Source organism: Gadus macrocephalus, chromosome 10 (genome assembly GCF_031168955.1).
Source record: "Gadus macrocephalus chromosome 10, ASM3116895v1".
NCBI classification, from domain to species: domain Eukaryota; kingdom Metazoa; phylum Chordata; class Actinopteri; order Gadiformes; family Gadidae; genus Gadus; species Gadus macrocephalus.
This window is the reverse complement of record NC_082391.1, coordinates 13,484,292-13,510,622: the sequence shown is the minus strand read 5'-3', so window position 1 is coordinate 13,510,622 and position 26,331 is coordinate 13,484,292. Positions and strand designations below refer to the sequence as shown.

Genomic DNA, 26,331 nt, shown 5'->3' with positions numbered 1-26,331 from the left:
AATGTCAATTCTTTACTTTCCTCAATTTCTTTTTTGTCTAGGACTCTATTTATTGAAATGGTGTGTGTGTGTGTGTGTGTGTGTGTGTGTGTGTATGTGTGTGTGTGTGTGTGTGTGTGTGTGTGCGGCATTTTTCCATTAAGTTTGTGTTTACTGTGAGCGGTCTCCTTCTGACATTGGACATCCTTTCTTTATTATGTTTTTCATCCATTGCATACATACATACACACACACACACACACACACACACACATATATATATATATATATATATATATATATATTATATCCCTTTCCCATGTGTGTAGTAGCTTAGAGCTAATCCATTCCACACACATACACAGATATACAGAAGCCCAATCCGCCAGGCCATTGCTAAGTCACCCTGCGTGCTACGGTAAGCCCAGCCAGTGGACGGCAGTGGCGCTGTGAGCCACAGCCAGGGGTCCCTCACTGGGCAAACAGCTGCTGGCCCGTTGGGCTCCAATACATCTGCGCTGGTGGTGGTCTTGCGGTGTGTGTGTGTGTGTGTGTGTGTCCCAGTCCTTGAGACATGGTTGATTGTAAGGAATGACAAATGAGATCCGGGCGAGCGCGATTAAAGCATGTTAGAGCCAGCGACGCGTGGCCAATGATGACAGAGTGCGTTCCAAAGGGTGAGGATATTGCAGTCTGCACGTGTGTGTTTGTGTGTGGTTTCGTGTTTGTGCATGTGTGTGCGTGTTGCTTTTCGCAGGCATGTACGTCATTTGCACCTCGCTCTCAGCCTCATGCATGCACGCACACACACAATCACACACACACAAACACACACACACACACACACGCAAACAGACACATTGATGAGGTGCAGCTGTTGGTGGTTTGTAATGGTGAATCCTTTAGGTGCACTGCCTATATTGGACAGTCCCCCAGTACAAAGCCAGCGTTTATCCATGCCGGAGTCAAAACACAATGTACTCGCATCCACAGTGGGCACCATAGTACACATTGATCTCTGTTCATTCATTTAAAACCCTACCCAGCTGGCTAATTATCTGTCCTGGCAACAGAAGGCTCGAGAATAAGTGGACGGCGTGCGTGTGTGCGTGCTTGTTGGGTTTTCTGAACAATGAATGGGGAAAGAAATGCCCACATCGCCTCACACACAGACACACACACATCCACACACACCCACACGGACACACACAGTTTGTCATCCTCGAGTCCTTTCTCGCTCCGCCGTCATCAGTGGGAGCTCACAGACATCTGTGGCGTGACAACTTAATCAGGTACGGCCCCCCCGCCAGCCCCCAGACAACCGCCTGGCCGCCCGCCCCCAGCTGAGCTACGGAGGCAACCACTAAATAAATACCAGGGAGCACAGGAGAGGGGATGAGTAGGATGGGGAGAGGAGGGGAGGGAAGGGGAGGAGGACTGAACAGAGAGGAGAGAGATGGAGAGGAGAGAGATGGAGAGGAGAGAAAGAGAGAGAGAGGAGAGGAAGAGAGAGAGAGATGGAGAAGAGAGAGAGAAAGAGAGATGGAGAGGAGAGAGAGAGATGGAGAGGAGAGAGAGTGATATATATAGAAAGGAGAGAGATAGAGGAGAGAGATAGAGAGATGGAGAGGAGAGAGAGAGAGTGATATAGATAGATAGGAGAGAGATAGAGGAGAGAGATGGAGAGGAGAGGGAAAGAAAGAGAGAGAGAGAGAGAGAGAGAGAGAGAGAGAGAGAGAGAGAGAGAGAGAGAGAGAGAGAGAGAGAGAGAGATGGAGAGGAGAGGGAAAGAGAGGAGAGAGAGAGAGAGGAGAGAAGAGAGAGAGAGATGGAGAAGAGAGAGAGAAAGAGAGATGGAGAGGAGAGAGAGTGATATATATAGAGAGGAGAGAGATAGAGGAGAGAGATAGAGAGGAGAGAGATGGAGAGGAGAGAGAGAGAGAGAGATACAGATAGATAGGAGAGAGATAGAGGAGAGAGATGGAGAGGAGAGGGAAAGAAAGAGAGAGAGAGAGAGAGAGAGAGAGAGAGAGAGAGAGAGAGAGAGAGAGAGAGAGAGAGAGAGAGAGAGAGATACAGATAGATACAGATAGATAGAGGAGAGAGATGGAGAGAGAGAGAGAGAGAGAGAGAGAGAGAGAGAGAGAGAGGAGAGAGAGAGAGAGAGAGAGAGAGAGAGAGAGAGAGAGAGAGAGAGAGATACAGAGGAGACATAGAGATCGATAGGAGAGAAAGAAGAGAGAGAGGAAAGATAAAGAGATAGAGATGAGAGATAGAGAGGACAGATAGAGATGGAGAGGAGAGGAAAGGTGAATTCGATTTTCAGAATCTGTTTAATCCATCAACTTTTAATGAATGATCAACTGGCAAATATTTGTTTAACTTCTGCACAAAACACATATTTGCATATAATCTTCACTAGTGTTGAACAAACATGGCCAGTGTTTACCAAGAGAACATCAGTTAAACCGTAGAGCTGAAATGGACCATATGAGAAAGTCAATGAAAAAGATAGGGGGCTTGGCAAACAATCTGGCCAGAGTAGGATTGCCAACAAGACCACAATGTCAACCACTGGCAACACATCAACAGGATAGATCCAGCATGGTGACGATTACATTACTCATAGCTATCTGCTGAAAGTCCTCCCATGTCCCTCCCTCTTTTGCCTCAAACACCATATGTGTTGAGTTGGCATAAGTCTAACTCCTGTTGGTTTCCTCTTTGAGAGTCCCTCTATTCATGTCTGCTTCCTTTTGTTGTATCAGTTTTCTCTTTCTAGGAATAGTTTGTCCGATCCCTTGGCACTTTAACTTTTAAAACTCATTCCTCATATGATGCTCTTTCACTGTAAGGTGAGTTTGTGGTTGGTACAAAAACGTGTCTTGTTTCACAATGGCCGGTAGTGTATATAGAGTCCTGTTGGAGTCTGATAGAAAAGGCAGAAAACCAATCTTACAACAGCGAAACTATGTGTCTCACAACATGTGTGTGAATGTTACTGTGTGTGTGTGTATGTGTTTGTCCTACTTAATTACCATCCCTGTAGGAACCAGTTGTTGTATTAAAAAGTGAGGCCTTTCTGGGTAGATCAGCCCCTTTTGAGCCAATACATTCTTGTACAATCACTACACCCATGTACATTTAGTCTATCCTCACATGCTCAGAAGCTAGTCTTTATACAAACAACCTTTGAAGGTAAATACAATGGGACGGATGAGTACCAAAGTGTTTCAGAGAAAGGGGACAGGTTCCAAATTGGAGGTTCTCTTCCAGTGATTCTTGCGTTGCTGCTCTTTGAGCCGGTGCAATGTTCCGCCCGAAGACTGTCCTCTCAGGTGGATTACAATGTTCCTTTTATGTCACCAGCACAATGAGAAGTACGCGTGTGTGTGTTCCTGTCATGGCGAGGTGGGGAATCCGTCACAGGCTTTCATGTTGTGAAAGAACCTTGCTTTTTGCCTTTAGCTTCACAATAAACACCAGGTTCAGCTCAGGTCTCTCCTGTTAAACACGATTCTAGGTCTTTTTTTTTTACAAGTAACTTAACCTCACACCGGTCTCCTTCCTAAGTACATATTCCCTTTGTATCAGTCAGACTTTTGCTCTCTTCCCCCCCTCCCTGCATTAGTGCCCCCCCTTAAACACAGAAACGTTTAAACCATACTTTCACTTCAAAGGCTCAGCCCGCCATGAGCAATATCAATGGGAAAGGTTGGTCTGGGTTTGTGCGTGCATCCATAACTGTGTGTAAGGTTGTGTTCTTGTGTAAGTGTGTGTAAGGTTGTGTGTTTGTGTAAGTGTGTGTAAGGTTATAATACTTGCATGCGGATAAGCGTGCATGCACATTTTGTGTGTTTGTGTGTGAATATGTGTGCGCATGTGTGTTTGTGGGTCAAAATTGATTTATAAGTGTGAATGTTTCATTGTTAAAATGATAAGTGATACTGTTTATTCTACAATCCCAGAGAAGGCCCCACAGATGTTTAGAGAAATAGAATATGGTTTACTCTATCAAGCAAATTTTTTGTAAGTGATAAGTATATCATTTGCCTACAATGGAGGAATGGCCCTATTCCCAAAGCATTTGTACTTACCAATAAGGGCTCTGATCAAATGTAAAGCTAAATGCTTACCAGAGCCTCATCTTCAAATGTGTACAAGGCCATCAAGAAACTACCAAAGAAGGCTGAAAATGCAGCAAGATGACAGCATGACGGCTGGTTGATTATACAAACAAGCTTTTGGAAAGCGGGCGGAGGTGCTTTTGGAATACATCACCTGCAGCGAGGAACCCTGTGTGAACCCCTCTGTTGATCAGGGTTCTTGGAGACGAAACACATCCTCCCACCCCAGTGCCCGGTGAGACTCTGTGTAATGTGAAGGGAAACACGCTCCGAGCAGAGTCCGGCGGGGCTGCCTCAGGGCTCCAGCACATCATCCCTGGTTGCCCTGGGAACGCTCATCAAGAGCCTCACGCTGAGGCTGTACCGGGGAAACCGTGTCCGATTACAAAGACTCTTTATGACAACGAAGGATTCTTATAAAAGGTCTTGTGTGATTACGTTCACCTTGAAGAAAGTAGAGTGTTCGAAACTATGAGCTGTTCAAACCAGTTATAATGAACTGATTTGAAGGATTCTGGCCGGCCAGCACTGAATAAAGGGTTTATCTCTCAGATATTGGACCATTTAAAGACAATCTCTCTCTGTAAGCGATCAGATATGCTCAGATCTCTCTCAAACACTATCATTTGGGAGATCTCGATTCTTCAACAATTCAAGTCTTTTGATAGAATGAGGTTTAGTCAACGTGTTATTTAAGAGTTGAATCATTTTGTCTGGAAAATTGCGCGTGTGTAACAGCATGACGTTCGATTAGGAGGACGGGGGGGCTAAATGAGTGATAGCACAGCATTGCTCTTCTCATAGAAGCTCTCTCTGGCTGGCCTCATCAGTGCATTGTCTGATAAATTGAATGGCACCGCATTTGTTCCATACGCTGGAACTCCTCCACATGTATTTTAAAATGTCAATCAGTGATACTCTCCAACCGTCTCTGTATTAATGCACGTTTTGTCATGATCGGATGTGAAAGCCATACGTAATCAGACAGAACGGAGCTCTGGGAAACTGGCCACTGTTTGAATTCATAGCATAATTAGTACTATACTAATTATGCTCATCATCATCTCCTCATCGTCATCCGCTTATCCGGGGTCGGGTCGCGGGGGGAGCAGCTCAAGCAGGGGGCCCCAGACTTCCCTTTCCCGGGCCACATTGACCAGCTCTGACGGGGGGATCCCGAGGCGTTCCCAGGCCAGTGTTGAGATATAATCTCTCCATCTAGTCCTGGGTCTTCCCCGAGGTCTCCTCCCCACTGGACGCGCCTGAAACACCTCCCAAGGAAGGCGCCCAGTGGGCATCCTTACCAGATGCCCGAACCACCTCAGCTGACTCCTTTCTAAGTAAAGGAGCAGCGGCTTTAATCCGAGTTCCTCACGGATGGCTGAGCTTCTCACCCTATCCCTAAGGGAGACGCCAGCCACCCTTCTGAGAAAACTCATCTCGGCCGCTTGTACCCGCGATCTCGTCCTTTCGGTCATCACCCAGCCCTCATGACCATAGGTGAGGATAGGAACGAAGATCGACCGGTAGATCGAGAGCTTTGCCTTGCGGCTCAGCTCTCTTTTCGTTACAACGGTGCGGTAAAGCGAACGCAATACCGCCTCCGCTGCTCCGATTCTCCGGCCAATCTCACGCTCCATAGTACCCTCACTCGCGAACAAGACCCCGAGGTACTTGAACTCCTTCACTTGGGCTAATTATGCTGTATTATTTAAGTCTATATTATAGGATGGACGCCTATTTTTCAGTGAAATTGAATGCAGTTTCTGACATGAACGGACACGAACATTGGTGACATAATGTGGATAGTTAATTTGTTTGTAGAGGTCATCATTTAGCCTATAGAACGCTATGGGAACCTTGATAAACCAATTTATTATTTTCAAGCGTTTAAACCAAGCAAAATAAATGTAATCTCATTGCCACAGAAAAAATATATTGTATATTATATAACGATGGGTCTGGCCTGACGAATGAGATTAGACTCTGCAAACTCTCAGTCTACCTAGCCTGTATGATCAAGTAATGCAAAGGCTGGGCCCAAGAAATGCAATACTGCCTCAATCACTCTCCCCCGCTACAAACTCCATGCTGACTGAACCACATGGTAGCATGCTCCAATAGAGCCTTCTAGACCAGTGGTCCTCAAACTATTTTATTGATGGGCCTCCCCTTCAGATATGTTTTCAGCAAAGTACACTTTTCACCAGCAAAAGTGAAAGTGTGGAAAAAGATGGATAATTCTTAGTTCAGTGAGACACATTGGCTTGGGCTCCACTGAGGATCTGTGCCAGTCAATGGGAAGATTGACCAAATTTATGTGCAAGTATACAGATTTAAATTTGTTTTACTAAGAAGCTTTTACTACGGATTCAGCCAAGTTTATCAAGGTTCATAACCAATATGAACAACAAAAAAACTGATTCGTTCTTCCAAGTACCACCTGCGATCATTCCGAGTACCCCAATTTGAGACGGCCAGTTCTAGAACCGTGACGGATCAGCCCCACGGAAAGAACCCCATGTCCCTTCCACAAGGCCCCCGGTCCCAGCCTCTCTGAGGCGATCCAGCAAACACCCACCAATGACTGCAGAGCTGAACAGCTGCTGGTAATTACCCCAGAGGGTCCCCCATCGACCGTCAGAGGGGCCGGGGGCTCTCCTCTCTGTCTGCTGTGTGGCTTTAAGGAACACAGAGAGGTGTGCATTGTTCCAGGACCGGCTGCTGACTCGCCACTCTCGCCGTCAGGTCTAGTCTCCTCGATTATCGCGTCCCCGATCAGACGGGCCGATTAGTTCGGTTTGTTTCAACCGTTCAGTGCGTAGCCGCGGCGGCCACCTTTCCAAAGCTAAATCCGATAGCCTAAGAGCGCCATGGATAAGGCAGGCAAGCTCTTCGACCTGTTTGGTTGTTTCCCACCGCACTGGTTGCCGCTGAGCGAACAGATTGGCTCGCCCAACTGAAATTCCAAAATAAAAGCGTTGCAGGGTGACAAGTGATTTACGAGAAGCGAATAGAAAACAGTGTCTGAGCACTCTGAGCACTCTGAGTGTGTGTGTGTGTGTGTGTGTGTTTGTGTGTCTGTGTACGGTGTGTGTGTGTGTGTGTGTGTGTGTGTGTGTGTGTGTGTGTGTGTGTGCGTAGGTGCGTGTGTGAGCACTTTCAACACTCGGAGTGTGTGTGTGTGTGTGTGTGTGCGTGTGCGTGCGTGCGTATTTGCGCGTGCGCATGCGGTGCGCGCGTGCGTGCGTGCGTGCGTGAGACACAGGAAGCGGGCGTTCTCACCACGTTGTCCCGGCTCAGGACCTCCAGGATGTTGTTGAGCAGCTCCAGACTGTTTCGGCGCTCGTCGTGCGGCCCGTCGGCCATGGTCGCCAGCGCCCCGCTCAGCTCCCGCAGCATCATGGGTAGCAGCACGTCACGGCACTCTGAGGATGACGATGAAAGGGTTAGGAAACGCACTTCAGCAGAGAGGAAGAGGAAACCGCCCAGCAGTGGCACACAGGGTCACGGCCTGCGCCGTGACCCTGTGTGCCACTGCTGGGCGGTTTCCTCTTAGGCCGGACCTATGCCAACTCGACAAATATGGAGTTTGAGGCCAAAGAGGGAAGGGACAAGGGGAGGACTTTCGGCAGTTAGCTATGAGTCATTCTATCGTCCTCATGGTGGATCCATTGTGGGAAAAACACAACCAGACAGAAGGCGGCCGCAGATCAAATGGGAGTGGATATGGAGTTGTTGTTTTTTGTCGGAAACTACGGAATGGGACGTGGGCGATTCTGCGTCGCTGTAGTCGCTACGGATGCTAGTCGTTGGGATTACGCCGTGACTGCTTTGAGATTGGTTGGAAACTTTCAAACGTACTTTCCGTTGGTTTTGTAACTGAAAACACGAACATGTCTGGAACTAAATGTGAGCAGGGTGTAGCGGTGCCTTTTTTCACACTCGCTGTTTGTTAAATGAAAACGCTCCTCAGGTTATTGCAATGTCTTAGCTCAGCTAGTCATTTCCAATGCATGTCAAGCTCATAATGTGATACCATTCCCCTTCCCCGGGATAAGCCTGCTGTTATTTTCTGCTGACTGCAGCCGTTCCGGAAAAGCAACACAATGCAAGGCACATTATATCAAGGGATTGGAAGATATATTTCAACCAGCGGTGTCGTCTGCCTGCGTTGCCCAAAACCCCATCACAACAAGCCATCTTGGTGCGTCATTATGATATGTACCTAGCAAAAAGCAAAAAAATGCCTTTTACATTATTCCTCAAGGAGCCAATCGGCTGTAAGATGATGGGAGGAGCCCAGGTATGCCACAGTGATACAGTGTAATGCTGAAGCAGGAAACTGGTCGTCTCTGTGAGACACTTAATACTTTTCTGAATCGTATGTGGTTAGTCCAAGTCTCTTCTGAAAGGAGACTTGGACTAACCACATACATGAGAACGATATCCTTTAATTAACAAACAGTGGTTGTTGACGTTATTATGAATGCAAGATGCATTCGCACTAATTGGTTGTTGTTATTTTGCCTTCAGACAAAAACAGGGAAGAAAATAAATTAAAAGAATCAGCAATGTTCCGTAATTAGCCCAGAAAAGCAGGTGCTCTCCTGCAGCATCGTGAAGCAGTCAGCTCTCACCACGCCAGGACAGATTTACACCTTCACCAATACCCTCGGCTGAATAATGATGCACCCGCCGGGAGAGAGACACAGACAGAGAACGAGGGAGATAGAGAGACTGAGACACAGTCAGAGATAGAGAGTGAGGGAGAGAGAGTGGAGAGATACAGAAAGAGAGAGAGAGAGAGAGAGAGAGAGAGAGAGAGAGAGACAGAGAGAGAGGCAGAGAGTGAGCGAGAGAGAGACTGAGACAGAGATGGACAGCAAGAGAGAGAGAGAAAGAGACAGAGACAGCGAGAGGGAGAGATAGAGAGAGCATAAGAGAGCATGAGAGAGCGAGAGAGAGAGAGAGAGAGAGAGAGAGAGAGCACGAGAGCGAGAGACAGACCCAGCCGAGCCTGCAGACGACATGACGGAGGGGCCAGGTTCGCCTCCCCCCCCTCCCCCCTCCCTTTATTTATGGAGCTCCAGATGTCTGTCACTGTCGGCCAGCCCGTCAACACATCCATCACTTCAACACAGTCACTCACTCCCTGCCTCCCCGCCCTCCATCTCTCCGTCCCTCTCTATCTCTCTTTTCCCAACTCACACGCTTCCCCTGTTGTTCTGCGTGTTCCTCCCGGCTCTAAACTCCCTCTTTCCCCCCACTTTTCCTCAGCCATTCATCAACATGTTGTTGTCGCCTCGGCGACACCGTCTCCCCGCTGCCCCGGTTGCTAGGGCCGCTTTGAGTCCGGCCCAACCTCGTCTTCACAGGGGGTCCATCGCTCTCCGAGCTGCCCCGCGGCAGCACCGAGGAAGAGAAGTGGGAGCCCATTAAAAGCTTGTTTGGACGCCGTGCTCGTTAGTCCCGTTATTAACGGAGCTGTGTCGACGACCCGGCGCGGCGACCGGCGCGACCGTGGCGAGAGTGAAGAGCGGGAAAAGTTTAGAGAAGGAGGGATCGGAGGGATCAGAAAACCAGACACGTGCTCTGTCAATGCAGACAGGGGGAGAGAGAGAGAGAGAGAGAGAGAGAGAGAGAGAGAGAGAGAGAGAGAGAGAGAGAGAGAGAGAGAGAGAGAGAGAGAGAGAGAGAGAGAGAGAGATTATATGAAGGGAGCAACACAGTAGGGGACAAATGGATGCGTTTTATCTGTGCTAAGAGAAAAAAAACGATGACAGGAAGGCGAAGGGAAGAGAGGCAGCTTGGGGAGGGGGTGGAAGGATAATTTAAGTGACCTTGATTGTTTCTCCAAGCATCCAATTTTACTCTACTCCACCTGCATAAAGAACTAACGTTTGTAGCCAGCCGGCGAGCAGATAAATGGGTTTTGATCACGCGCCACAGCCCTGAGGAAGAAGGGACGCTGTCGGCCGACTGCAGCACAGCACCCTGTCCACCTTCTATTTCCCATGCAGCAAAGAAATTCATTACGTTTCGAGGCCTTCCGCTTCAACCAGTGGAAAACCTGAAGGGGTCCTTTCTGCCGCAATCCCGTGAAGCGGAGCGCAGGAACCGATCCGACAGCCCTTCCGGTCCCACGCCTTAACCGGCACGCAACTTTATTGCTTTGTGAAATGTCCTTTATCGCCGTCGATCGGGGCGCAACAAGGACTCCTGCAGCTCGGGTTGGCTGCCCGGGCAGAGAGAGAGACGGGAGTGAGGCAGAGAGGGAGAGAGGGAGAGAGGGAGACGGGAGTGAGGGAGAGAGGGAGAGAGGGAGAGAGGGAGAGAGGGAGACCGGAGTGAGTGTGTGAGTGGAGCGCAGGTGGAGAGGTGGAGAGGTGTGAACTGGCTCTGACATCTGACGTCTCTTGGCTCCGACAGCGGACCGAGTTCCACGGCCAGAGAGCGTATAATGGAGCACCGGCCTGGACAGCAGTTTTCAAGGTGTGGCCAAGGTGCTCCCCACTGAATGGTGCGGGGCATGTGAGATTCAATCTGCTCAAACGATTCAGTGGTTTCCTTTTTATGCAGACACACACACAAACACAGAAACACACAGCCATACACATACACATACAGAAGAAATGTTTGCTGCTCAAATACAAACCGGTCGCTTGTACCGACACTGAATTCATCATGGCAAATCGAGTTGTACAAAATCGAAATACAACCAAACAAATGTTTGTGAATCACACATTCCCTAGAGTGGATTTGTGTGTGTGTGTGTGTGTGTGTGTGTGTGTGTGTGTGTGTGTGTGTGTGTGTGTGTGTGTGTGTGTGTGTGTGTGTGTGTGTGCACGTATGCGCACGCGCGCATGTATTTTAGATATCGCAGCCCGGTGATGTCGTATTATTTCAATCTGTCATGCAAACGGCCATGCCCACAGGAGCAGAGTGACAGCTGGATGCAACAGGCAGCCGTCTTCTGCTGTTAAATATTGTCCTTATCTTTCTCACGGACCCGTATGGACAAGGTGTTGGACGGTCTGGAGTCATAATCTCTGTTCAATGGCCAACATCTGCTGTCTCTTAACTGTAGTCTATGATATGGATTATTCATGGCAGGTGTTTGATTGTCTGAGTGATTTCTGTGTGTTTATGTGTATGCGTGCATAAGTGTGTGTATTTTAGCATCGTCTTGGCCTGTTCGTTGGTTCTGATGCGTTAATATCAGACACTGTCCTGATGAAATATATTCAGTGGAGTGTTTATGTATGCATATGTTGGTCCAATTATGGCAGCTTCTGTGAATATTTGCTTTGAGCTTTTATGATGTAACATTGTGTAAAGATGAAGTCTATTCGGTTGTGTAAATGAGCGAGTCAGACAGCGGGAGAGCGAGAGAGAAAGAGAGGGCAAGAGACAAAGAGAGAGAGAGATATAGAGAGTGTGTGCGTGTAAATATGTGTGTAAATGTGTGTGTGTATGTGGGGGATGCAATCTCTGTATTTGCACGTCTGTTAACAAGTGGCAGTTATCTTTGCACCGCGGCCGCAATGGCGACCTCATTCCCGTCCCGACAGAAACGACCAATGCTGTAATACGATAATATTTCAATTACTCAGGACACCTAAATAAGAGGACCCCCCCACACACACACACATACACACACACCCCCACTCCTCCTCCCCTCTCTCTCTCTCCCTCTCCCTCTCTCTCTCTGACTCTCTCTCTCTGTCTCTTTGCCTTCACCTCTCATCTATCACGCAATCCCTCTTCCTTTCAACGCATGACTACATCTCTATTGAAATTCAAATGCCTGCCGTCGCCTTCTCGTGCAGCCGGCGGCGGCGGCGGCTCTTTCCCTGCCTTTGTGGCGTCATCCTTCTACCCAGCGCGCTCGGCCTCCAAATCAATGCACGCCTTAATTATCCACGATGCCACGCTTCTCCGGGGTGAGCCATACAAGATGCAGATGCTGTAGAATTTCCTGAAAAGCTCAATCTAACCGTGGCGATAGTTACTACTGTCTATACTGACGTTAGAAAGAGAAGCATTCGGCTATAGAGCTGGGCAGCAAGGTTCCCCTCAGATTTCCTCCCCATCATAGGTCCTTACTGAGCCTCATCTTCTGTCCAAAATCAGAAAATAATATTTGAATCATAGAAGGGAAGAGATTATTTCCTTTTTGTTTCATTGCTGAGCAAAAGTTTTTTATATATTGTTTCAATGACCTCTTCTAGACAACCATATAAGCCTCGACGATTGTTGGCTGATCATGAGAGAGAAGCTATGAAACATCAGTTAATGTGCCAACTTTTTGCTTGGAAAATCGATAAAAGACTGAGGCGTAATTTACTTTGTCCGATCAATGAAAAAATTACTTTTGCAGGATCGACTCAGCGGTCTAAATTAACCAAAGGCTTAACTTCAGAACCTACGTGTTGAACTGCACCCTGGGAATTGTTGTTTGTGTACATATGGTGCGATAAGCTACACAGTCTTGAACCCATTACTTTTCCCGTTTTTTTCCCAGTTTTTCAAGGGAAAATCAAATTGAATTACGCTGAAATTTGATTTGATCAAATATCAAACCTGCTGAGTCAATGAAAGCATATAAGCCTAGCGTCCTTGGAGAAGCCGCTTTATGAATCGAATAGTCACCTGACTATGTCACTGCCAGTGTCTTTGGCAACACATCAACACACATCTTTCCCCATTTGTGGTTTTACAACAATCAACAAAAATGTAATACAAATCATAATAATCTTTTTAACTTTAGAAAACGGTAATTAGCTGCAACAGGGAAGGGTAGCGGGATTGTTGACAAGTACCGCGCCAAGTAGAAATCCATAATTGGACAGAGCTTGCATATTCATGCTTAAAAATCGTCCATATTTTGCTCTTAAACCCAGTTGTTATTTAAGAGAGGGCTTGGAGATCTATGTACTTTGCCAAAACAACATGTTTATATTGCATTCCCGGTTTATCATCCTTAAATGTTCCTCTCAGCGTCCCCTTAGCATCTCACTTTATGACTCACCCTCTAATTGCTCATCCCTCGTACACACACACGTGTCTCCCTCTCTCCACCACACTGAATACTGATTTGATTGATCAATTAGTCCGCTGGCAAGCCCACCACGGTAAGCTGAGAAATGCCGATGGTACCGCCGCGAGATTGATGTGCAATTGTGCTCCTGGCGCAGCCTAACAGCTAAGTACTATGTCATGAAGTGACTGCCTCCATGTAAACTAATGCCCAAGAGCCACACCTGTTCACAGCTTGGCCAATAGGGAGGGGGCTAACGGTGATTCTCATGCAAGTACGAACGGTCACGCACGCACACACACACACACACACACACACACACACACACACACACACACACACACACACACACACACACACACACACACACACACACACACACACACACACACACACACACACACACACACACACACAGGAAAGACTTATTAAACATGGTGCGTGTGTGCGTCCACAGGAAGTTGCCTTCCGATAGTTAGGCGACTTCCTGGGGACAGTTTGACTTTGCCGTTCACGAGTTGACGGCTTGAAGATGCGACGAGGAATTTGTGTAGTCTTTGTGACTTCTTTGTCCTCGCCTTCCGTCTTGTCTCGGTCGGCCCGCCCGACCCAAGGGCAAGCACAATGGGAGTCTTTATTTTCCATACTTTAAACTGCAATTCACTGTGCTCCATTAGAGCCATCCGACCATCAATCTGGTTATTCATCCTCACCCTCCTCGAAGCCACGATCTCCCAGAATGCACCAGCCTCGACAATGAATGACAACTAATGCTGTTTTTCTAAAATGTGTGTGCATGTGTGTCTGTGTGTGTGTCTGTTTGTCTGTGTGTGCATGTGTGCCCCTGATTCCAATTAACCTTCAAAAATCCGCTGAACCTTCATCGCCATAGCAACGGAACATGGCACTTTTGGGTAGGCAAGCAGAAAGACGCTCCAACATGATCGTCGCTGATTAGCTCTTTGCTGTCACTCACAGGTCACGCTGCCGGTACCCATGCATGGACACACGCATGCTCACACACACACACACACACACACGCACGTACACACAGACACGCAGTATAATGGGTCCCATGGTGTTGTTGGTAAGTGAAGACAAGATACAAACTCTGGGGGACAGCGGATGGAAATTCAATACTGGCTAGGTCTGGATCTTTCACATCAGCGAACAGTCGCCTAGCTGAGGCGCTTCGGCCCCCACTGTCAAATAAACAAACCGATGAACACATAAAAGCAATCTGGAACATGGGTCAACGACAGTGTGTCCATGACGGAAGGGAGTGCTTCAAAGGACACGGCGGAGCTAGAGCAAACCGCAGCTGACAGCAGAGAGAAGGGCCGACCCAGACAGGACAGGGACGCAGGACAGAGGTGCAAGTGTGTGTGTGTGTGTGTGTGTGTGTGTGTGTGTGTGTGTGTGTGTGTGTGTGTGTGTGTGTGTGTGTGTGTGTGTGGGCATGTTTGTGTTTTTGTGTTTGTACGCAGGTGTATGTGGGAATGTTTGGGTGAGTTTGTGTGTGCATGCAAGGTTTTCAGGTACTCCTCAGTGTCTGTTTGTGTTTGTTTGTATGCGTGAAGGTGTGTGTGTGTGTGTGTGTGTGTGTGTGTGTGTGTGTGTGTGTGTGTGTGTGTGTGTGTGTGTGTGTGTATGTGTGTGTATGTGCCTGCTGGCTATAGTGACAGACATGGACACAGCAGTAGCGAGGTTGACAGCTGCTGCATTACAGCTCAAGCACTTCATTCGAGAGCCTCTGGGAGGAACCAATATTAATGGACCAGGTATTCCTAAAACGTACACACACACACACACACACACACACACACACACACACACACACACACACACACACACACACACACACACACACACACACACACACACACACACACACACACACACACGTATATAGAGCCATTTCCTCTAGTGAAAACAGACCATGCATTATAAGGGTGTTCTTTTTCCCCTGTTAGAGTCCTCGGTTGCTTAACTCCATCTTCACAGCGTTTGCGTTTCGGACTCGGCCCACCGTCCAGAGACAGTGCCAGCTCACGCGGAAGTGCAGGAGACTGAAGCCCCTTAGTCACCTGTCGCTAATGCTGATTAGTTCAGAAAAATGTGGGGTCGGGGGCGGGGGGGGGGGGGGGGGGGGGGGGGGGGGGGGGGGGGTGTCGGTTCGGTCGGAGACCACTCACTGCTGATTAAATTCAGTGGATAATAGCCGTTCAGTCCATCAGTCAGCCCCATTAATCACAGAGTGGCGTGCGTGTGTTATGTCACTACACCCTTGGAGTGCCAGCACCCCGGGGGGCTGACGAGAGCAACACTAACCCCCCCCCCCCCCCCCCCCCCCCCCGGGCCGGCCCCCCTCCCTCCCAGCCACTGTTCTCCCTCACAACCCGAGGAGCCAAATTCGGATCCGCTTCTGTGTGTTGATACTGCCGTCACCACCGTCCGCAAAAAGACCGGAGTCCTTCAGGTGTCGGTGCAATGGAAGGTAAAGGGAGTGGGTGGGGGCCACATAGTGTGGGGGGGGGGGGGGGGGCCCAGCCCCCGCATTGAGGCCGGGCGGTGGGGGAGCGGCGCGGAGGTCAGCTCTTGTTAGCCCGTGCCATGGGGCAGCGTGACGGCTGCCCCCACCGTCTTCATTACAGGCTGGAGGGTCTGTTGACAGGGAGCCTGTTTAAGATGCAGCAACGCCTCTCTGCAGCGTGATGTCATCCAGCGCGGCGGGAGGGCAGTGTTGATGGGAGGACCCGAGGAGAAGGGAGCCGGAGCGATTTGGCCCCGCTGTGATAAGGACCGCAGGGGTGTATTGAGCGGAGAGGTGGGGGGTGATGGAGGTCTGGTGTGGAGCCTATCCCTTTGACCAGCTTCATCGTAAGAGAAGGAGTAGATTATGGTTCTGACTTGACCCTGAGAATAGTGGGGTGGCTGATGATATAAAGATATGGAATAGAAGCAGTGTGACTGTGAGCCTAAAGCCCATTAGCTGTTACGTCTTCCCCTGGCCTCTTGCTACAACGGAGCCCCTTGTTGTGTGTGTATTTGTTTTATTCTCTCCCTCTCCAACTCTCTCTCTCTCTGTCTCTCTCTCTCTCTCTCTCTATACATCTTTCTCTATCTATCTCTATCTACCTATCCGTCTCTATCAGAATTGATGATCTCAATATGTCACAGTGATTGCCTGACAGCAAAATAATTTGCCTAAAGTGAGCCGTAATGCTCCAGAGTAAATGTAATTCAGTCTGAAGACCAGATTTACCCATATGATGGCATTGTGTGTCTAGATGAGAGAGAGAGAGAGAGAGAGAGAGAGAGAGAGAGAGAGAGAGAGAGAGAGAGAGAGAGAGAGAGAGAGAGAGAGAGAGGAGAGACAGAGGCAGTGAGGATAGAGAGACAGATAGAGAGAGACTGAAAGAGATAGACTGATGGAAAGACAGCGAGAGCAAGAGTGTGTGAGAGAGAGAGAGAGAGAGAGAGAGAGAGAGAGAGAGAGAGAGAGGAGAGGAGAGAGAGGAGAGAGAGAGGAGAGAGAGAGAGAGAGAGAGAGAGAGAGAGAGAGAGGAGAGAGAGAGAGAGAGAGAAGGAGAGACTGAAGTATGTACAGCCAGGACCCTTAATCTCAGGAACGTATTCTGTATAAATCAGGGGAACGTTTTGGAAGCACCCATGGCCTGTGGTGTCGGCTGCTTACGAGGAAAAATGCACATGCTGATCCAAGCCATCGTGCACACATCAACACACACACACACACACACACACACACACACACACACACACACACACACACACACACACACACACACAGTCATTTGAGGTCATGCATTAACTTATCGTCCACTAAACTGACAAACTTTATCACCAGGCCATAGAAACTCATGTGGAAAGTGTGCATTGCCCAATCAGCTGTTAGCGATGAAGTGGTAGCATTTGGAATGTTATTATCTAATCTTGGCCAATGGGCGCGCACGTGCACTCACACTCACACACGCCCATGCACACTGACACACACACGCGCGCGCACACACACCCACACACACACACACTCAACGAGTTTCGTAGATCCGATTAAACTCTCCTGATCTTCTTAAAGCTGTGTCCAATATCAACGGTCCCCTGTGCATAATCAGTGTTAATAAATAATTGAAAATACGAAAAAGAAAACCATATACCAACCAGCATACCATAATGGACGACATGCCTCCGAGACATAACTTATTAATACAATTCACCTCCCCAGCCAAAAAATGAAACGTAATCACGGCGTTAAAGCAACTCACACTGCCAACGCTTTAAATCCTTGCTCAAAACACATGCATAACTTAGCGAGACCTTGAAACCTGCACAAACATACACATCGACACCGACACCAACAAACACACAAACACAAACACACACAACTCTGACTCATCTCTCCAGAGTTGCGAGCAGATTGACAAGTGGTCCGCTGTGATGTTCGGTTTCTTATCAACAACGTTTTTTTTAGTTTTTTTAACCATGCAGGCACACACACACACGCACACACACACACTCACACACACACACACACACAGGTATGAGGTATTAAATATGGAATGCTGCTCAGTGATAGGGCACCGGGGGCCATTAGCAGTTATAAATGCATAATTCAGCCCCCCTGCATATTTCAGCCCCACCCGTGAACTGATAGTAAAGGACAGAGGGGATGGGAGGGTCTAGGCACCCCCCATGCTCACGCGGAAGCTCTGATTAGCATCCTGATGCTAAGATGAATCTCAATTACACCCGGTGTCAGCCCTCATTTGGCCTGCTGGGGCTTGAAGTGGAATGGGTGGTTGGATAAATAAATGAATACTCAAATAATTGGAAGAAGGGTGGTCCGGGAGGCGTGTGGGTGTGTTTGTGGCTGGTGGAAGTTGAAAAATTGGCGATAGAGAATGGGTGTGTGTGTGTGTGTGTGTGTGTGTGTGTGTGTGTGTGTGTGTGTGTGTGTGTGTGTGTGTGTGTGTGTGTGTGTGTGTGTGTGTGTGTGTGTGTGTGTGTGTGTGTGTGTGTGTGTGTGGAAAGGGATGGGAGAGGAATTGATCACTTGATATGTGTGTATGTGTGTGGGTGTGTGTGCGTGTATGGCTGGTGGAAGTTGGGAAATTGACAACCGAGAACGGATGCGTGTCTGTGCATGTGTGTGTGTATTGTGTGTGTGGACGTGTGTGTTGGTGTCGGTGTGTGTTTGTCTGTGTGTGTGTAAGGGTATGGGAGAGAAATTGACGACAGATAATGGATATGTGTGTGTGTGTGCGTGTGCATGTGTGTGTGTGCGGAGGGGGAATGGAGAGAGATGAATGCCAAAGTGAGGATTTGTGTGTGTGTGTGTGTGTGTGCGCACGCGTGTGTGTGAAATACAAGATGTTGCCGGCACAGAGTTGCTGACCACTGCAGTTTGCCGAAGGGCTGTGGTCGTGAGTTGTTGTTGTTCGTGCACAGACAGATTTGAGCATGGAAACAATTTGACCATCCGGCTCGGACATACGCTCCGTGTCTCTCCTCCTTTCACCTAGCCCCTTACTGCCTCCTCGCCTCCTCGAGAAAAATAGGCTTTTTGAAAAGCTCTTTGGGAGAAGCTCTGTTACATCACCAGGGCCATCGCTCATCGGGTCTCCATTTATGTCCGCCTTCCCCGTAAATCCCTTGTAGCCCGTTGCCCAGCCGCCCCGCGCCTTTCGCCAGCCCCGATTACTCATCACTCCCTGCCCCATCTCGTCCACCATGTCTCCTTTACTAACCGTCGTGTCATCTCTCTCTCACTCCCACTCCCTCCCCCCCCGTCCCCTTTCATCACAGCGGCTCTGTCCTTCCGTTCCGTTCCCTCTCACAACTCTAATAGGGTATATATCGATATCAACAGGAGACACAGGAGTGATCAAGTCACAAGTACAGGTGGGCTGATGGAAAAGTCTTGTTTTACTGAGGGAGCTACTCTGTTTTGTGGAACGAGTTCACAGACTTCCATCATGGAGACACTACAGCTTTCCCCTGGGGAGTAGACACAGCAAATGATTTCCTCTGAAACAACGGCCCATATCTTCACACTCTTAGCCCGCCCTTCCCTCGCCCCCCCCGATCTCCTGATTTTTGGCCTTCCTGCCCCCACCTCCTCGCCTCTCTCTGTGATTACCGGCCCGCTGCACTTCTCGCTCCTCCATTCCTCCTTCTTAGCCAAGACAGAGTGGTTCTGTGGCTTCTGTGACAGGTGGCCAATCACCTGAGCCCGGGCGATCGATGCTGTGCCCTGGCCTGGCAATCGGCTCGCGCCTGACCCGACCGGCTTTCTGTTCCTTTGCTACCGAGGGTGCGGGGGTAAAGCTCCCACGGACCCCCTGATTGGATCATCTGCGATGCAGTGAGGTTGCACAGAGGTTTTTGAATCGAATTGAAGAACAATTCAATCGCAGCCATCGCAACCGGGAGATACATCTTCACGCATATGTATACGTATATGTGCACTGATACAAAGGCCCCAACCGTATTAACAACACAGCAGTGCCGACAAACTACAGGAGGGAGGCTCCCATCGAGTTATAGTTATAGTTATAGAGAGAGTGAGAGTGAGAGTGAGAGTGAGAGTGAGAGTGAGAGTGGGAGTGAGAGAGAGAGAGAGAGAGAGAGAGAGAGAGAGAGAGAGAGAGAAAGACAGAGAGAGAACCAGCCCGGGAGAGAATGATAACATCCATTATGGAGAAAGAGTGAGTGCCTTTGTCTATGGGCCCAGTAAGCACCGCGGAGACTGGTTAACGGGCTGTCGTAGCGCGGTCCAGGAGAACCAGAAACCCACCGTATCTGCACTGTCATCCCTATTTGATCGCCCACTGCAAGCTCATTAAGCCCCCGTATTATGGTTGAGTTGAGTGATGGCCAGCGCCTGGTTACCTCATTAATGAGCCCCAGTGTGTAGCGACACGCCACGTCCAACACAAAGGGCCGGGGACGGCCATCTTCCTCGGAGTAACTTAGTTCAATCATGACACTTACTATTTTGAATGTTTTTTCAAACACATCTTCAAGCAGAATAGTAATTGCGTCTGGCTTGTTTGGGGCAGGATTGGAGGTGGGTTGGGGCAGGGCGTACAAGACAATTGACATCTCTCAGATCCGAACCAACCGACGGATTTTGACCTTGATTTTGGTGAGATGCATCTGCTGTGGGTGATGGCATCTGAGCTGTGAACTCTTCCAATCACCAGAGGTGGTGAAGTACAACGTCAAAAGACTTTGGAAGGATTAAAGGCACGGAGCGATTTGGAGGGGAAGCTGAGCTCATTAGCAGCTCTCTACTCTGCTCTGACTGTAATAACAGGCTGGACGACCAAGCTCCATTACGCTGATTGTGGTGTGGGGGGAGTGTCTGATTTGCTGTAAGTGTGAATAAGGAATTACAGCAGACCTCCAATACCTTGCACTGGAAGTAATAGATGTAATTACGGTTGTTTGCATACTGGTTAAATATTTATCTGTGATATTTGAATATTGGTTAATTATTGATCAGCGACATTTTGTTTAGCCATAGTATACAAATGCTAAATCCTGCTCAGAGTTTAAACTATACCTCCCCACAGGGCATACACACATGTACACACACTGACGTACTTAAGGCATTCTTAATACCTATTCAGATTATGATTGCTTTTGCATTGCTTTTTTAAACAGCCTGCAGCCCGGCTGATATACCGTGATGGCAAACGCCCAACAACCACTTTTCTTGACATTAAACATGGCAGGTGATTGTCTCGATAAGACATTTAGGAGCCGTCCCATCAGGGGAGCGCCCTGGGACCTGTGGATGAGGTCGCACACACCTTGTTTCTGGAAGAGACGGCTGCTGACAATCTCCGTCATGGAGATGACCTTCTGCTTCTGGAGCTTCTCGGGGGAGAAGCAGGTGTAGAAGTCGTGCAGGAGCTGACTGGAGAGGGGAGGAGAGGGAGAAGAGGGAGGAGAGGGGAGGAGAGGGGAGGAGAGGAGGAGGAGGGTTAGCAGGGAACCAGGGACGATGGAGACATTGAAAGGTGAAGGCTGAGAGAATATGAGGAAGGAAAGAAGGAAGTGAGGATTTGAGGAAGGAAGGAAGGAAGGACATAAGAAAGAATGAACAACAAATCAACAAATAGCCGAACGACCAGACAGAAACAAAGGAATTACTAACGGATTATAAAGCAAGAGTGAGAAGAAGAGAAACAAGAAAAAAGAATCAAATATTGGAACTTGATAGCGGGGATAATTAAGAGGAATGAGAGGCGGGTAATGGAAAAGAACATTCTTGATAGAACTTTACTCGAAAGCAATCCTAAAATCGACATCAAGCATTCCTAAAATCAATTCCCCCGTCCTGACTCCACGAGACCCCGCGGATAAACCACTTAGGGGGGAGCTGGAGTGTACTCCCATTCAGACTAAATGAAATGAAAGACCCCCGCCACGAAGAACTCCTAAACCGGACTGTTTAACTAAGCACCCTTCACACCAGGTGCTAAAGAAGTGTGAAAGAGTGTTTTGCTGCACTTTCCCCATCATAAACGCTCTTATAAAAGGGCTAACGCAGATTGATCAGGGGGACGAGAGGAGCATCGGCACACGCGCAATTGAAGGAGCGCGCCGGCAGTCAGCCGAGCGGGCCTGGTGAGAGTTTGGGTCCTGCCCACCTCCTCGTCCACCCCCCACCGGGGGCCCTCCCTGTGCCCACGGTTTTTAATATCGGGATAATTAAGCGGGTCCATTACGGACCCATTAGCATTGCCATTCAGGGTGACTGACGAAATGGAGTGGGCGCACGGAGCCCAAAGCCCCCCGGACCCCCCCCCCTCCTGTGTCCTCTGAACCCTTCTTACCGACCGGCTTACGAACTACGCTAAACGGGGGTACTTTACCCAGGAAACCCGCCACTCCCGTTCTGCCCGGCAGGTGAAATTAGAGTGAGTTTGTGAAGGTGCTTCAAATGAAATATTACTTTTCTCTTACGATATTCCAACCGATGCCCAATTTTGTTATGAAATGGTAACTTTGGGATTTTTCAACCTGGGACCAGGTTTCTGTCATTGTATTGTATTATATTATAGTGTGTGATTGCGTGTGCAGAGGTGTGTGTGTGTGTGTGTGTGTGTGTGTGTGTGTGTGTGTGTGTGTGTGTGTGTGTGTGTGTGTGTGTGTGTGTGTGTGTGTGTGTGTGTGTTGTATTAAACTGCGAGAACATCCTAGCGGCGGAAGGCAGGGCACATGTTGACATGGGGACACCGGGCTGCGCTAATCAGAGCCACTAATTATAAGAGACAGTCTCATTAAAACGCCGAGCTGCGGACACACAGAGGACACACACACACACGCAGAGCACACACACACACACACACACACACACAGAGGAGACACACACACAGAGGACACACACACAAACACACAGAGGAGAAACATACACGCGGAGAAGACACACACACACACACACGCAGAAGACACAGAAACACGCAGAGAAAAACCCAAAGTGCCTCCAAAAGTGACTCTGACAATGCATTCCCTTGTACTGCACTGAAGACACACACTCACACACACACACACACACACACACACACACACACACACACACACACACACACACACACACACACACACACACACACACACACACACACACACACACACACTCTCTCTGCCCGCTGTGCAGCTCCTCACTTTAGGTACAGATGTGAGTGCAGGAGCCTAGACGGGGCTTTGAAGTCTACCTTTGCGTTGTGTGATCAAAATTCACACGGCCGGTTCCTGGAAAAGACACCCGAGGCAACTGTGATCAGCCAGGCTGATCTCAACCTTGTGCCGTGTTTCGGCCCGGAGGACTCTGATAACACAGCTGTGTGTGTGCCTGTGTGTGCGTGTGTGTGTGTGTGTGAGAGACTTCATCGTATTTATTTTTTTCAAGAGCGCAATAAAGACTGAGCCATGAAATGAACACAATCTGTCTGAGAAACGATGCTGACAGAAAGTAACACCCCCTCGTCGCCCTTTACAAACCCTCTGTGTGTGTGTGTGTGTGTGTGTGTGTGTGTGTGTGTGTGTGTGTGTGTGTGTGTGTGTGTGTGTGTGTGTGTGTGTGTGTGTGTGTGTGTGTGTGTGTGTGTGTGCGTGCTCATCTGCCACACAGCCAGCACCTCTGTGACAGCGGTGTTAACACCCGGACAAACACCTGATGACACACGCGCAATCACGCACACACAAACGCACACGCACACAGCGTGCGGGAAAGTGACGAAGCATTTAACCAGAACGAGATTTGTTTGAAATTGAACCACGGAAGACGGACACAAACACTAATTAACATCTTCCCCCAAAGTTATTACCACGTAATAAGGTCATTGCAGCAATACGAAACCTGAAATGGCTTTGAAATGGTTTGAGGACGGGGAAATGTGGAGGAGGAGGAGCCCATAAAAGGCCTTTGGCAAGATCCAAACTCCAGGCGGTGTCTGGGGTGTACAGTGGAGACGGTACACTTTGAGGAAGCGTGTTCAGGACTCGGGTTATATTGAGGTTAAATGAAGATCGTGGGAGGGAGCATCTTGGATGCCTTCCTAGAGAGGAGTTTTAGGGAGATCTAAAATGGGATTTGTCACGCTTATGTGTGTGAGAGAGAGAGAGAGAGAGAGAGAGAGAGAGAGAGAGAGAGAGAGAGAGTGAGTGTGTGTGTCTGTGTGTGTGTGTGTGTAGGTGTGTGCATCCATGTGTGTGTAAAGGAGGGAGCGGTTTAGGCCATGTCCCAATTTTCTTAATGGCCTCCGACTCCGTCTGAAGGCCCTCCCTGATGTAGCTGTCTCTCCGTCCGGAACGGAGGGGTAAAGTAAACACCAGGAAACAGGACACACTTCAACGTGTCTACTGTCTACAAACATTGTAAAATCCCAAATGTGTCACGACGATCGACAAAGGAGCTACTAATTAAATAATACCTACTCCAAGCGATGCCCATTTTTGTTATTAAACAATAACCTTGGGCTTATATCAACCTGGGACCTATTGTTCCATCACGGTATACTAATGCGGACTACATTTTTGGAAATTGCTCCAGTATTGAGCGACAATGCCGCAGACTCAATCAGCTGAATTGGCTGCAATGTAATCCTTTGGGCACTGCGACAAACAACGTCCTCCAAAAGGGCTTGTGTTGGCCACTGACAGCCTCAGATTGTTATTACGAGGGGCAGACTACATCATAGCATTGATCGCACTGAAGTCTTGCGAGGGATAAGTTCTGGCAGGAACCTAGAAAGGAAGTTGAGTTGGAGAGAGGAGGTGATGTTGGAATGCAGAAAGCTTAGCTTAGTGTTATCTCAAAGATTTGGGTGAAGAAGGGTGGAGATTGTAACACCAATAGGGAAATTTCCGACTGCAATGCAACAACTTCATAGCCATAGATCTCCTTGAGAAAGACTTAGTTAGACACAACGTCAGACAAGACAGGATCAAGCGAGAGGTAAAGAAAGAAGTTGTATGTCTCTGTAGGGATCCATTCCATTATGTTGTCAGGCACTTACAATAACAACATGAGCCTTTCAGTAGGCACACAAACCTTTTAAAAGCCATTGACAGGCCGCTATTGCCCCGAAGGGTTACATTGAAGCCCCTTTCACAGATTACTGCTGCCGTGTTTTCGTTCAATACCGGACCAATTTCACCAATGTCATCCCAAAAGGATGTGAAAATAGGCAGAAAATCTTCGAGGAATCCTTCAACTTATTACTCTGATACAACAACATTTCTGCTTTGTACTTTGCCAGCCTTGGTTCCAATGCAAACCGAATTGCATTCTGGGAGGCTCCTCCAACCCTTCCTCACAGAGCTGGAAGGATTGGCTCCGCTGGTGGGGCCGACGGGAGGGCCCTCCCACTACACCCATCGGAGATCAGAGCCACTACCGCACTACACGACACCACTGCACCGCACGGGGGGGGGGGGGGGGGGGGTGGAGGTGGACATGCAGGGTGTCTGCGGTTTTCTCACCTCAGGAGCGTGGCATCAAACACCTTTTCAACATCATGCAAGACGGTGGGGAGGTACTTCAGAGCGGCTACCTGTGGAGGCAGAGGGCGTGAGAGGGCAAGGCACACAGAGAGAGAGGGAGAAAGGGGGGGGGGGGGCATCACATTGATATTACTGCAAATCATTGTCATAGAAGTGTCAGTAAAGTTGAGGTTCTATTTCCATCTATTAGGCTCCGAAGTCAAATCTGTCCCTCAGAAGCACTGTCAGAGGCTTACTTTGGGATTTGTGTGTGACTGAGTGTGGCTGGTTGGCTGAATTGCTGACTGACTGACTGGCTGTCTGACTGAATGGGTGACTGACTGACTGTTTGACTGGCTGGCTGACTGACTGACTCGAGTGAGTGCATGCTACCTGCCTCTCTGTATACATGTGTGTCCTTGTTCAGACAGTGTGTGAGAAAGGCAGGTAAAGAGAGGGGGAGAGAGAGAGAGAGAGAGAGAGAGAGAGAGAGAGAGAGAGAGAGAGAGAGAGAGAGAGACAGAGACAGAGACAGAGACAGAGAGAGCGAGAGAGACAGAGACAGAGATAGAGACAGAGACAGAGATAGAGAAAGAGAGAGAGAGAGAAAGACATACATGAGAGACAGGTGTTTAGAGGTGAAGTAACAGGTTGTTGGCACCAAGAGGTGGAGGTAAATTAAAGCGAGGTTCAGTACTTTAATTTGTATGCTAATTATATTTTCTTCTACTTTATTGGGATTTTGAATTATAATTCAGCCAAACACCTTTTATGTAAAGGGACTCAGTGAATACAGATCATGGTAATTAAAGGCCCTGGTTACCAGAGAAATTTGTGAATAATTAAAAGTGTATGTTGATATTAATCATCCATCACAATTTGATGAAGGAAAACATGCTGTTAGCTATGATTAAATGCTGTTTAAAAACGTCTATATTTGCTTTTCCAGGCTGGCACAGTCATGAAGTATTATATTGTATAAGGAGTTTGATTGACATCTTTATCATATTTAATGCTTAGATAGAATCAATACTACTTAGAAAAAGTAATAAAGTCATGATTTGAATTAATGTGTGTGTGTGTGTGTGTGTGTGTGTGTGTGTGTGTGTGTGTGTGTGTGTGTGTGTGTGTGTGTGTGTGTGTGTGTGTGTGTGTGTGTGTGTGTGT

The 26,331-nt window shown here is 48.4% G+C and overlaps 2 protein-coding genes across 2 annotated transcripts in view; both read right to left on the bottom strand.

Moving 5' to 3' along the window:
* Positions 1-26,331, bottom strand: part of LOC132466520 (dedicator of cytokinesis protein 2-like) — an 84,733-nt gene that overhangs the window by 19,729 nt on the left and 38,673 nt on the right. Inside the window, 3 exon segments of the mRNA XM_060063772.1 lie at positions 7,276-7,534; positions 20,985-21,091; positions 25,165-25,235. Of these exon segments, the coding sequence (XP_059919755.1) occupies positions 7,276-7,534; positions 20,985-21,091; positions 25,165-25,235 (437 nt within the window).
* LOC132465753 (LIM domain-containing protein A-like) lies at positions 15,707-20,974 on the bottom strand. The gene is made up of 2 exons (XM_060062509.1): positions 16,901-20,974; positions 15,707-16,863 (listed from the first exon to the last, which is right to left on the bottom strand). The coding sequence occupies exon 1, from the start codon at positions 18,897-18,899 to the stop codon at positions 17,907-17,909; it is 993 nt and encodes a 330-aa protein (XP_059918492.1). The 5' UTR covers positions 18,900-20,974; the 3' UTR covers positions 15,707-16,863; positions 16,901-17,906.

Excerpts from the sequence above, each read along its gene's own strand:
- LOC132465753 (XM_060062509.1), bottom strand. The coding sequence starts at position 18,899 with ATGGTGGACGAGATGGGGCAGGGAGTGATGAGTAATCGGGGCTGGCGA.